Below are 13,819 nucleotides of genomic sequence, written 5' to 3' on the forward strand. Positions count from 1 at the left end.
ATACTTGACACTGAGCTCAAGCAGTTGTCTTTTCTTCTCACCCATAGCCTTGGCTCTGCTAGGATTGTTAATGTGGATGCTTTTCTTTCTCTGCTGTGCAGTGCTGTTGTTCCACTAAAAGACTTAGGCTGGGGGTTGCTGCTTTGCTATGGAAAGTAGATTCATTTACTTTTTAATGGCCTCTTGTGTTTAACTTCCCCTTGGTACACTATCATATGTCATTTTTCAAATTCCATATGCCAAATATAATAATGACTTAATATTTAATTTTCCGGTCTTCTCAAGCATCTGTTGGTGTGCGAACGACTATAATACAGCAACATGAAATCATTCTGAAGAAGGTCTATCCTCAGGTTAACAGTAAGCTTCGTAGCATAGTGACAGAACAGCTGGTGGCACTTCTAGATTGCTTTCTGGATGGTTACGTTTCTCAGCTTAAATCTGTGGACCGGCCAGAGTACCAAGAACGCTATAACAGTCTGGAAATGGAATACATGCAGAAAAGATCTGAACTGTTGTCACCACTCCGTAAGTGCTGCGGTTATTATACAGGGTGCCATTTAAGTCTCTGCCATGGGTATAGGAAAGCAGGGGAATAAGGAAATGCTCTTCTCCTTTCTTTTCTTCTTTCCAGTAATGTTTGCCTATTTTTAGCTTTCAGAGCAGAGTTTTCTTTGTAATGTCAAGTCAAAAATGTGAATTAGAATATTTCAACAACATTTCACAGTGTGCAGTTTGGTTCTTAGTTTTTCGATTCTAGGCAATGTTGAGTTGCTTTTTCTTAAGGGGAAGATAATTTGCAAGGAATTATTAATGAATGAACGTGTGATTGTATTATTGTCGGAACCTAATCCTTTGCTTAGGAGTTCTTCCCTGGCACCTTCTCCATGTTAGAGTTTGGCTTGTCAGGAATTACAGTCAGGTCCCCTCTGCCCTAACATTAACTTTTCCCTTACTCCTCAGTTATAAGGAACTTTGAAGGCCCCCTGCCAACAGCTGTGTCTCCCCAGGTTGTTCCTTATCTGTCTTATCAGGCTCCACTGCAGGCAGGATAAATGGTGTGTTTTGTCTGACTGCAGGCTTGCTTCCCAGCCATTATCCAGCAGCAAGCTCTGCTTACTGAGGTCTTGATCCTGCATCCATGCAGGTGGGAAACACAACGGGCAATACGGTGGTCCCTGGTGGTTCAAAGCTCTTCTGTAGGAGAAAAATTGCATTGTCCTACTACTCCATTAATTGTGGCTGGGGAGAATGCAGTACCCACATTCACTCACAGGAACCAAATCCTATTGGTTGAATCAAATTGTCCCCCCACTGACAAAAGACTCTTTGATCTAGCATAGTCTTTCAGCTTAATCATATAGAGCCTATGATCTTTCTAATGGCATGTGGAGTATACCCCTTGCAAATTGCTCTAACTGCTTTATAGTTTTTGAAAACAATTATCTAGAGGCAAAATGCCCTTGAAACCCACACTCGTGGATCTTGTTTTTTTTAAAAAAAGTCTTCACAAAATGGCCATGTTTTTAATGTGGGCGTTTTTCCTTGTTTGTTTTTGTTCAGTTTCTCTTGGACAGTACCAGCTGGCTGCCGCTCTAGCAGAAAAATACTGTGACTTTGACATATTGGTACAATTGTGTGAGCAGACTGATAACCAGACCAGATTGCAACGTTACATGACACAGTTTGCTGATCAGGTAATGTTTTTTATTTACCCCAAACAACAGGCTGTTAAGTAAGTGTATATTGTAGGAGAAACCTCAGACTTGCTGTCGGGTTATTTTTCAGAATTATGTCAGTACAGATTTCTTTTTCTGTTAAGCAGTTATCTTATTACACATACAGATAGTGACTATCCAAGAGCCTCATAAGTTACAGAGAAAATAACCAGGCTTAGCCATTAGGTGGCTGCATCAGGCAACAGATGCTAGGGGAGAATTGAGTTGTTGGAGAACAGAACTCTGGGTGCTCCATGACTTATGTGTTGCAGTGAGTTTCATCTGTCAATCTGGTCAACTTTGGTATATGGAATGGTGAAGGGGACCCCATTGTAAACAGCTATTTCTTCACTGATGTGTGAAACAAGTGGCAGAACTTTTATAAGTATTTTCTATGCTGGAATGTTAAAACTTGTCCCATTTGGCTAAAATGTTTACATTTTTAGATTATTATTTTTAACACAAGTTGCAGTCTTGCAAGCTTGACCGCATTCTTGCTACTTTTAGAATTTTTCAGATTTCCTCTTCCGTTGGTATTTGGAAAAAGGAAAACGGGGAAAGCTGTTATCACAGCCCATTGCTCAGCATGGCCAGTTGGCCAGCTTCTTGCAAGCTCATGAGCAACTCAGCTGGCTACACGACATCAACAGCAATGATTTTGAAAAGGTAAGGCTTTATAAAAAAAGCAAAGTATTTGTAATGGGTAGTTGCTCTGCCCTCGGTAGAGACCCCTTGCAGAGCTAGAGAATGTGACTGACTGTACACAGGTACCCCACTTTGTTAATCTAAGGAACAAGTGGAGACCTCTGTGTATTTGCACCTACCATTTTAGTGGGATTCTTCAAGCAGAACAGCTTTTCCTGACTTGGCACAAGTTACATGCACAACAAAAGAAAACTGAAAACCAGCAGTGTGCCTCTGATAGTGCATAGCTTTGTTCAGCATCTCCTACGAAGACCTGCACCGCTTCCCACAATGTGTGCTAGCACAATGCATTGCATATCCTTTTGCCTTCTGCTGTGTTGTGCTGAGTTTTCCAATAGTTTTTCCACAACAGTTTGTAGAACTGTAGAACAGAGAAACTTACGGTCTTCAAATAAAAACATCTTGAAGGTCCCAGGCCACAGAGAAGTTAGGCTGGCCTCAACTAGAGCCAGGGCTTTTTCGGCTGTGGCTCCGACCTGGTGGAACACTCTGTCACAAGAGACTAGGGCCCTGCGGGACTTGACATCTTTCCGCAGGGCCTGCAAGACAGAGCTGTTCCGCCAGGCCTTTGGCCAGGGCAAAGCCTGACTCCCTCCCTCGTCAATCTTCGCGGAGCTCTGGCCCGATGGTGGCCAGTGGCTTGAATTTAATTAATTTTATAATGAATGATTTTAGAGTGTTGTTTGTGTTGTACTTTTGTATTGTTTTATTGTTGTTAGCCGCCCTGAGCCCGGCTTCGGCTGGGGAGGGCGGGATATAAATAAAATTTTTATTATTATTATTATTATTATTATTATTATTATTATTATTATTATTTTATTAGAACAACACTGTTATCAGAGTTTTATTCTGTTCCTGTGTATCTCTGGCTCTTACCCCATGTAAAGTAAAAATAATATGCATAGGAGGCAATTCTGTTCTTTGAAATCTTGACACAGAGGTAATTTGTAATCTCATCAAATATTTCTAGAACTTAAGTGACCTAGCATTCTGCAGTTTTCTTTCTTCACTGAGGTGATTCTGATAGCTTTGTAAATATTAATCTGTTGGGTCCAAGTTAGACAAATGAATGTCTTTGTTTTGTTTTATTTGTTAAAAGTGCAAAATATAACTTAACTTTTTTTACAAAAACAACAACTTCCCAGCCTAAATACTGGACAAGTTATAAAATCAGATATTTTAGCAAGCAACTGTTTTTGTGATATCTTTCCTCTTTTCCTTTTCCTTATTCTGGTAGATCCAGTCACTATTTTAGTGAGTTTCTCTTCTTTCTTAGCATTATAATTGCAGGAGGCGACCATTTCGTACAGTGTTTCTACTCCTGGCCCCCATGAGAGCCAGTGGAATGAGCATCAACCCGCCCCATTACACCCCCATTCTGCCCTCTTCCTGGTCCAAAAGGACTCACACATTGGTGATTGCATGTCAATTGGACATGCCTAAAATGGTCACCACCATTCACAATACTGGGGTGTGAATTCTCTTTAGAGCTTTGTTTGAAGAAACATAATAGAAATATTTACCTGAAATCGATGTATTCCTAAAATACCATTTCTTCATAATAGACTTGCTTTGATACCATTTCTATTTTCAGTGACTTTTAACGTGTGTCCTGTAGTGCAGCTGTTTAACATCTTCCCTCTCTTGCCTTTTGCATGTTGTTATTCCCAGAGTTATATAAAATTGTTCACTGTAGAAGAAAATTCTCCTTGGCCATATCAGAATTTGAACATGTTTATGAAATAATAATAATATATAATCATCATGCAAATTACTAATGTCCCTGTTATGTCTGTGTGTGTGTGTAAATAAACTTACATGTTGAGCTTTGTGTCACTTGAAATATTAAAAGTATTTTTTGTCAATGTTAGGCTAACCGAACACTCCAGAATTTAGCAAATACAGAAACTCGGTACTTTGCAAAGAAGAAAACTCTTCTTGGCCTGTGTAAACTGTCTCTACTGGCTTCTGATGTATCAGAAGTGATGCAGAATGAGAAAATTGAAGGTACTATTTTTTCCATTGCAAAGTTTAAAGTAAGTTTTCTCTATATGAAGATACCCCTTAATTTATTAGATCTGCAAGGTCAATTGTGATGCCAGCAGTATGGTGGTTGAGACACCAATGACAGAGCTTTAGTTTCCAAAGCAGTTTGTCAGTTCCCCACTGAAATTCTTGGCTGCCACACACAACAAATTAATACAGGTACAGTGGTACCTCGGGTTAAGTAAATTCGTTCCGGAGGTCTGTTCTTAACCTGAAGCACCACTTTAGCTAATGGGGCCTCCTGCTGCTGCCGCGCTGCTGGAGAACAATTTCTGTTCTCATCCTGAAGCAAAGTTCTTAACCCGAGGTACTATTTCTGGGTTAGAGGAGTCTGTAACCTGAAGCGTATGTAACCCGAGGTACCACTGTATCTATGAACAATTACTGTTGTGGTTGAATGTGAAAGTTTTCCATCTTTCTGATGTTTCTCCAGTAAGGTGTGCAGCACTTGAAGTAAGGGGTTAATTCAGTGGGTGTTGATGTTTAGCTAGTAGATGACACCACCTTGTAATGTAACTATAATGTGTATATTGCTTTTTAAACAACCTGCCCTTTTTGAGAATGATCACTAGGATATTAAGGAATCGTGGTGCAGAAATGTGGGGGGGGGGGGAGCAGGTCCACTATCATGAAAGGTCCACTATCATGAAAACGTGTCATTTTTGCTGCCTGCTTTTGACATGACTATCAATAACTTGGGAGGTAGCACATGGCAAGGGCTGTCATTTACAAGTTTTTCTGAATACATGGACAGAATTCCCTCCCTTGGGATCTTGTAGGTAGACTTCCCACCACTTTTAGGGGTGGTGGTGGTGGTGGTGGCCTTTATGTTCTATGCTAGAGGTCAGAAAATAAAAGCTTCTTATCAAAATCCTCCCTCCAACTAGCCATCCAGTTGTTTGCCAAGAAGTGAAGGGGATTTGTAGCAAGTGGTCTGTCTGGCTACTAAACAAACTGGCAGGTTACCGGTGGAGGTGGAGCTACTGGTCTTTGGGCTCACTGAAAACCTAGAGCGTGATGGAATATTCATACTTAGTTAAATAATACTTTCTTTGTACTCGGGAATTGTAGTAATTTGTGCTGTGCTTTTTATTTCATGTATACAAGAAATTACTGAACAAGAGCGCTTTCTGCTACACCAAGAGACTCTACCTGAGCAGCTGCTGGATGAGAAAAAATTAAATCTCAATGAAATGCCAGTGTTAAGTGCTCCACAGCTGATTGAGGTATGTACTACTAAGTGTCCTACCGTTATTGAATTTCTGAGCTACTCTGTCGAAAGACTCTTCTCTAATGTGGTTTTGTGTTCCTGAATAATATTGGGTAAAATGACTGGATGAAAATGGGCCATGCTTTGATCCCGACCCCAGCAGACAACTCGGCAGCCCCATGGCATCACTGTGGCATCACAATTGATGGGTGAATTGCCACGCTCACCAGTCAAAATCACTTGTGCTTACAGTGCTCTTTGCAGCCGTCTTTCTTCATTGCTGTGTGATGGAGCAGTCTCTCAGAGCCAGTGTCTCCATAAAGCAGACATCAGCTCTGGCAGGGACTGCTCCATCGTGCCACAATGAAGGAAAAAACTTGTCTGCAGCTTTCACTCCCTGCACAAGGCTGAGCTTTTTTAGAGATTGAAGGAATCAGTGGAGGTGGGCTGTCCAAGAAGGTCCTGTCTATCAGCTGACATCACCAGTGATGTCAGTTGATGGGCATGGTTTGGAGAAAATGGGCTCTTGGCTCAAATTGGACCCCCTGGCAGGCCCAGACTGGCTCGTGTGCTGGAACTTCCACACCCCAGGGAGGGAGGGATGGCTAGACAATTTGTGTGTTAGATACTGTTCTTGTGATAGATACTGAGTACCCTGCCTTGCTTGAGTAGAAGTGCTTTCTGCTGCCACAGAGTCACTATTAGATACAGCTCAATGAAGCTGCCCTGAGTCTGTCCTGACTCCTTTGTATTGCAAATCTTAGTGACCTCGCCAACACAAACAAAATAAATTCAGGAAATTTTGGTAGGGAGTCTGCTGTGCAGTTTGAGTCAAAAGAGTTAATCTTCAGTGCTAACATACCTCATAGGTTTGCTGTGATAAAATGGGGAGCAAACCATGTATAATGCTCTCAGCTCCTTGGACGAATGGTGGTGTTTGGGTTAAATTATTTTGTGCCTCAAATACCAGGAACGTATCCTGTTTCAGATGAGTTGGCTATACTCTTACATAGACATTGTCCTCTGCCACCATATCCAGATGCCTTATGCAGTGGGTTTTGATGATACACGCAGTTCATGGGTTATTAGAGCACTAATCTGTGCTTGCTTTGTGGCAAGATCTGTGACTAGGAATGTTCATCAAATCCACTTACACTTTTTTGATGATAGTCGGAGACTGGGACACCATTGAGCTAAGCTTATAAACAGTTTCTTGGTAAATACACTTTTTAGTCCTTTGAATTAAGGAAACCAGAAGGATAGACAGGTGTGGCAAATTGTGTGCATATGTTTTTATGAATGAAAACCCCTAGTAAAAGTATTACATATATAAGGGCTTTTTTCCTTTTCTGCCTCCGCATTCCATGAAGTCCATCCTGGGAGGCAAACAGGAGTCCAAATGTTTTGGTGTTTAGGCATTACAATGGTATTACAGAAGAAGTCTCTGTAAGCAGAAAGGGGGGAGGAGTTTCTTTAACAGCTGTGCTAAAGCCAGGCAGCTCTGATGCCCCCTAATAATCTTCCAGCCTGGATCACAGCCAGACCCAGCTTTTTATTTCTTCTATCAGCAAGGCCTTTCCTTTCTGACCCTGGTGTCATTCAAGTTTAGGAACTTTTTTTAAAAAAGAAACAGCTATAATCTGAACAAAGCTCCTCATTGTGCTGAACCATAGCTTAACTTGTGTGACTGCAACCATACTTCTGGATCTTAATTCAAACAGTCCCACAACTTACAGACATTTAGCTTGTGTACATCCAAGCTAAATGTTTATGTTATTTATGTTCTTGGCAAATAATAATAATAAATAGAAAGGGGACAGGTCTGGGGGGGGGAGTCTTTGGCAATCCCACCCACCATTGCACCCAATGTTTTGTGATTATAAGCAATTTTGGCTTTAGGTGTGATCCCCAGAACTTAACCCCCATGTCAGTTGAGCGTTTACTCTATTAAATATGCATGTCTTCTTTGCAGGTATTTCCAGAATATTGCAGATGATTTTTTTATTTTTATTTTTTGCACATAGGAAGCTGTCTTTTCCTGAATTAGACCCTCGGTCCATCTAGCTCAGTGTTGTTTTCAGGCAGAGGTCTTTCCCAGCCCTGCCTGGAAATGCTGGGATTGGACCTTGAGCCTCCTGCAGCCCAAACAGATGCTTTGCCACTGAGCTCTTCTGTAACAGAGTACTTATTTGTGGAACTATGTTCCTACCACAATAGGCTAGGAATGCCAAAGCCTTAAATGGTTTGTAAATTTGAGCCGATCATATAGCAACCTTATAGGCAGTGTAATCTTTCCATTGTAATATTGGTGGAATGCCTTTCTAAAACCCCGACTCTCTTCCTTACTATAAAAATGCCTACAGCTGAATGAAGGCATATTTCAGTCAACAGTCACATGAGTTAGAATCCAGAATGGTCTTCCCACAAGGAGTTCTTAACAAGATCAATTACACTGTTTTGGAGTCTAAAAATAATGTTGTCCTTCCATCTTTCATACAATAGTTGTACATATCCCCTGAGAACAGAAGGGCTAATGAATATGACTTCAAGAAGGCACTCGATCTGCTGGAGTATATTGATGAGGTATGAAAATGAATGAGTTTTGGTGATCTCTGAACCAGGATGTTTTTCAGTCTAACTGAAGTCCCCTCCCCCATCTGTAAAAAATAAACAAACATAACCTCTTATTTCTCAGCTACCAAAATACTGAAGTCCCATCTAATACCAACTGCGTGACTTATTGGCCATCTTTTAAAACAATAATGGAGGGCTAAACCTGTGAAAACATAAAAACTGAAACTGAAGACTGTGACTCAGTTTTAGTGATGCCTTCAGTCAAATATCAGTTCATATCAGTTCTTTCGTTCTTTCTGATCTGTTCTTGTTTAGAAAGCACATGGCTTTGCATCTTCTTGCTTTCCTTCTTCATCCTCCCACAGTTTTCCCAGTCTGGTATTTCTGTCTGTGGCCAAGAGGAAAAACAGTTTTTATTCTTGTTCTTAAGAGACTCTTGTGCAAAGTGTCTATATGCTTGGCTATGCTGAAATAAAAGGCATATTTTAATAAATAAAAGGCATAAATAAGTCTTTTTTTCTGTAGATTCCCCTCTTTTCCCCATCGTCATAATCCATTTTCAGACATACATCAAAAAGCTATTTTCTGGCCCATACCCTTGAAAATTGTCCCTCTTTCTTACTTCTGGTCATGTTTTTAGCTTGTGAACTATTGACTTTGGATATAATCACAATGCATAATGTGTGTTTCTCTACAATCTCCAATGCAATTTAATATTTCTTTTCTTTCTTTTTTTCCTTTGAATGAAGGATGAGGAAGTGGACATAAATGACCTTAAACTTAAAATACTTTGCAAAGCTCTTTTAAGAGATAGGTAAGCAAGCTATTTATTTGTTTGTTTAAAGCATTTTTGTCCCCACTTTTTGGCTGTAAAGAATGCAGCTCACATAAACTCAATAACAAAGACAGTTCCTACATGTAGGCTTACAATCTAAAAGACATAACACAAAAGGAAAACGCGATGACAGAGGAAGGGGAAAATAACCAAGCTCGGGTCTTAAATTTACAACAGCTATTTTATAACAATCAAACCAGCTTGAATGGAAACAATTAGGGAGAGGAGAAAAATAGAACTCAAATAAAAGAGCTGATGGGGTGGTCCTGCTTCCTCTCCCTCCCTTCTTTCTGTAGCCATTGTATAAAAACTTGTTAGTACACTTCATATTCTGTTAAAATTTGTAGTTTTCCCAGCTGCTTATACCAGATTGAATATTTTCTTCGAAACATGTTTATGTCACACTTCATTGTATCAGATTTCAGGGTATTGTACAGCAGGGGAGGGCAGACTTGAGGCTTGCAGGATCTACTTTGTGTGTTACTGGAACCCTGAGATCCACTGACCGGAGCAAAGTGTAAAATACATGAGCTTAGAATTGAAGAACACATTGCCTCTAAGCAGCTGTTGAGGACAGGGATTTGTTTTGAGTATTAGAAGTGAGGCTGAGCTCACAATCTTTCCATACAAAAATCTATTCCTAGTTACCAAGTTTTTCCCCCCCAAGGGGTTATTTTGTTGTGTTATTGTTAAACAGGTAGGAGTCAAAAATCCTTGCTGATCTATTGCAGATCACCCAGAGATCTACCAGGACATTCTGGTCTACCTTCTGCCCACCCCTGGTGTACAGCATAAAATATTTTTTAAAGTGCAAAAACAAGATAGCAGATAAAACTTTTAAGTGACTACAATATTATTGGTTAAATCAGTAAATCATAGCAGTGTGGGTGCCAGGCAAAATTCTTGAGGGAGAGCATTCCACAACCAGGGCATCACTGCAAAGAATGCCAAGACTGTCCCTTGATGATCTTACGTCTAATTGAGGAGGTGCATGTCAAAGGGTCTTGGCAAATGATGATAAAGAACTGGCAAGTTAATATGGGGTGTGGTGCCTCTCAAATTATACTAGCAGGTTGTATAGCTACGGGGAAGATGCACTTTAGACAGAACTGTTCTCTATTGAAAACACATCCATAATAGGTTGTCTGCGTAGGCTCATGATTTGTGTCTCTCCAAACAAATTTTGTCCTTACGTTTTACTACTCCTGGTTGGTTGGGGTGAACAAACCCTCAGCCTGGGTTTGGACAAGGTGACAAGCCAGGCCATAGTTTGTTTCCCAGCAGGAAGCAGGAAGACTGCAACTTCAGTAGTATGCAAGTGCACACTGCACATTCACAGTAAACCATAGTTTAATATGATGTGTGAACCTGGTCATCCTCAGTAGCCCTCAGAGAAGCTAATAATTCCCCTCCTGTTACAGATGGGGGGTTAAATTAAGATTACCTAAGGATACCCAACAGGTTTTGGCAGGGATGAGACTTAAACTGTGGGCAACTAGAATCTCTTAACTATTATGCCAAGCCAGCTTTTTTTGGTTCTCTGGCCAACGGCACAGCAATGGCACATTTCTTTTACACTTCAGATGATCGTTGATTGCATTTTCTTCATGATAATATGCTACATCATGGGTAGTAAACCTTTCCCAGCCCTAGAGCCACTTTCCATCATGGGGGAATCTGGAGGAACCACAAGCCAGCAGTGGGTGGGGTCAAATATCTTTCTCCATTGACAGCTTGCTTGTGTTCCATACTACATGCTTTGAAATAGGCTTCTTTCTCTAAGGGCACAACATGGAAACACAGCAGGCTTCCGATAGAGAGATTTATTTTTCCCTCGGCAGCAGGCCCCTTTTTCTCGCAACTCAGCCATCACTGATCACTTGGGCACCAGGGGTGAGAACTTGGGTTTCATGACCTGCCACACCTCACTACTTAGCTGGTTGGCAGAAACAACCAAGTAGTGGGAAAATGGTGCTATAGTGTGGGCAGGGCATGGGAGGAGAGGTCAGTGGGCCAAATGGAGTGGCCCAGGAGGCTGTATGTGGCCTTAAATGTTCCATTTAAGGAATTGCCTGCAGTTACAATAGCATTTGAACTAAACGTTATTGGCTCTAAATCAAGAGACAGTTGAAGGTGTGTGTTTTGGTATTTGTGTCAGAAGGTGTTTAGAACATGCCTGTTTGCAGGTTGTTCCGGACAGCCCCTATGACAAATGAATACCCCCATATCCCACCTTTTAATTTTCAAAAACTAGTCAGCTTCTAAAACAATACTCAGTCTCTAAAGCATAAATGATGGAATAAATCAACACTGTGTTTCAAACTTGCTTAGCTGGCTAAACCCCTAAGTCTTTGCAAGAGTAAGCTGCTGTTTCTACCTTCAGACATTTGAGTGAATATCTGAGGTACACTTATTCCGAACACTAAAGAAATCTGTGAACCCCTTTGAAGCCCAGTCTGTGCAGATTTACTCAGAAGTCAGTTCTCTCTAGCTTCATGGAATGTTTAGGATTTTGGAGTTAATTATTTCTCCTCCTATACTGAGAACAATTTAAGGATTCACTGAACAGGGATCACTATGCACAAATAGTATATAAACTCTGAGCGAACAAAGTTAAATATAAATCTGTCAAGGTTTGATATCCAAGTTGGCAGCCGAAACATTTGTTGGAAACTGATATTCATTTGAATAGCATGTTTAGCATTTCAATAGATATGCCCAATTGATTGAGCTTTAGATAAAATAGCTATGCAAGAATAATCCTTATTTATGAGAATAATGTCATCTTGAGTTTTGATGCATCTTCAAATCATTGCATTGGACACTTTGAACTACCTGTTCTTCAGGAATGTGCATAATTATGCATAATCCTTTATGCATCCCTGCTTCATAGCTATATATGGCAACTGAATTCTTGGGTAGTACCCTGAGGCTTGTGGGGAACACTTGGTGACTTCCTTATATGGTAGTGGACTGTGTTTCTCTCTTACATTTTGTGCCCTCCTCATGAAGGTGAAGTAGCGAATAGAAATGCAAAGGAAGTTGTAGGGAAATAGATCCTTTTCCCAGCATGCTTAGTTGTTTAACGCATCCATTTTCACCTACCTAGGAAATTCTTATTGTAAATGGTAGTGGCAAGGGAAGTTAAGGAAGGTCTTCTTTCTGCAAAGGTTTTGACAATGCTTTAAAAAATGCATTACTGAAAGACATGCTAAATGGATTTATTGATTGTATTGAAATGGAACGCTAAACATGATTTCAGAGTTCTCTTGGTCCAGCATCCTGCCAAATGAGACACTTCTGAAAACCTCCTTATAGGGCAGATTAAGGCTGATAGTTGAGTTAATGTGCTAATAGGACATTTCCTCCGTTGACAATGTTTTGGAGCATGGATGCTGTTTGTATAATGCAACAACACTGTATCGGAAGGTATATTGAAATAAAAAAGCTGGTTGTGCAAACCGCACACCATTTCTAATACTTGATAAGTCTTTCTGTGGCATAGGCCACTCTGAAAAATTTGCTAATCCCACTACAGGGTACAGCCCAGTACTAACACCTCTATGTATATATCCTGCAGTGTTTGGAAGTGCAGCTTATTAGTTGTAACAAAAATTTTATCCATAGTGAGGCACATATAATTATTATTTTTTACTTTAATCTTTGTCAAGTAGCATATACATTTTAGCATTCTTAATACTGTACGGCCTTGAAAGATGTGAAATTGAGTAAAGGATACACAATATCTGCAAATAATCAAAATACACACAAAGTGACACTGGGGGTTCTGATTTAATACTGTATATATTTGTTTTTTTAAATATATATTCTATTTGTACTAACTTTTATTTTTTGGTTACAGTTGGTGTAGTTCAGAAGGCAAAGATGATCCAATTGAAGCATCTAAAGACAGCATATTTGTGAAAATTCTACAAAAGCTGTTCAAAGAAGGTAAATATTGTTGTGTGAAATATGCTCAGAAATAGGTTTTTGTGAGTTCTCTGCTTTACATATATTTACATCAAATGGCGTTAATATCATTAGTAGTCAAGATATAAACACAGCAGGCAAAATTGAAAATAAGGCATGGTTTGCTAAGGGCAGAAGGGAATTGCCAAATGTGGTTTGAAAATAAAACTTACCCATTGATGATAGTGCTTGGAAAAATTATCACTGTATCTTGGGCCTAGACAAGTTATTCTGAAATGTAGGTACGCATTTCAATGATCACTCAACGTTTGCAGTTTACAGTAGCTAATAACTTCTTTCTGTTTTAGGAATTCAGCTCAGCGAATATCTACCTGGGGTAAAAGACTTAATGCAAGCAGATGAACTTGAACACTTAACATGCAAACCGTACTTAGAATTTGTACTTAAAGCAAATTACGAACTTTATGTCTACAGGCAGACCTGAGAGAATTCTGAATTTTAGAAAGACCATTTCTAAAGAATGAACTTTTTGTACACTTTTTAATTTTTTTTGCAATAAAATCTTTATGTTAACTAAGAACATGTCCGTCTTTAAAATGGTAAAGAATTCATTGAGTATCTAGAAGGTTTGGTAGCCTTTCCATCTGACAAAGACAAAAACAAAGCTTAAGAAAACTGTTCTGTGCACTCTCAAGATAAGCTTTAAAACATGGTTTGGAACAGACATCTCCTCTTGCTTCAGTAATCCAACTTCTGACTTGTGCTCTGCTTCTGTAAGTAAATGAATATAATCCATCCCAT

The 13,819-nt window shown here is 39.9% G+C and overlaps 1 protein-coding gene across 1 annotated transcript in view; it reads left to right on the forward strand.

The window, feature by feature from the left end:
• The window catches only part of NUP133 (nucleoporin 133), a 28,024-nt gene extending 14,426 nt beyond the window's left edge, over positions 1 to 13,598 (forward strand). The window contains exons 18-26 of the mRNA XM_053382499.1: positions 286 to 528; positions 1,564 to 1,697; positions 2,226 to 2,384; positions 4,295 to 4,430; positions 5,577 to 5,695; positions 8,182 to 8,262; positions 9,003 to 9,067; positions 12,951 to 13,039; positions 13,366 to 13,598. Coding sequence (XP_053238474.1) covers positions 286 to 528; positions 1,564 to 1,697; positions 2,226 to 2,384; positions 4,295 to 4,430; positions 5,577 to 5,695; positions 8,182 to 8,262; positions 9,003 to 9,067; positions 12,951 to 13,039; positions 13,366 to 13,502 — 1,163 coding nt within the window. The 3' untranslated portion in view covers positions 13,503 to 13,598. The remainder of the gene's footprint in view (positions 1 to 285; positions 529 to 1,563; positions 1,698 to 2,225; positions 2,385 to 4,294; positions 4,431 to 5,576; positions 5,696 to 8,181; positions 8,263 to 9,002; positions 9,068 to 12,950; positions 13,040 to 13,365) is intronic.
• The last annotated feature ends 221 nt before the right edge of the window (positions 13,599 to 13,819 follow it).

Source organism: Podarcis raffonei, chromosome 3 (assembly GCF_027172205.1).
Source record: "Podarcis raffonei isolate rPodRaf1 chromosome 3, rPodRaf1.pri, whole genome shotgun sequence".
NCBI lineage: Eukaryota > Metazoa > Chordata > Lepidosauria > Squamata > Lacertidae > Podarcis > Podarcis raffonei.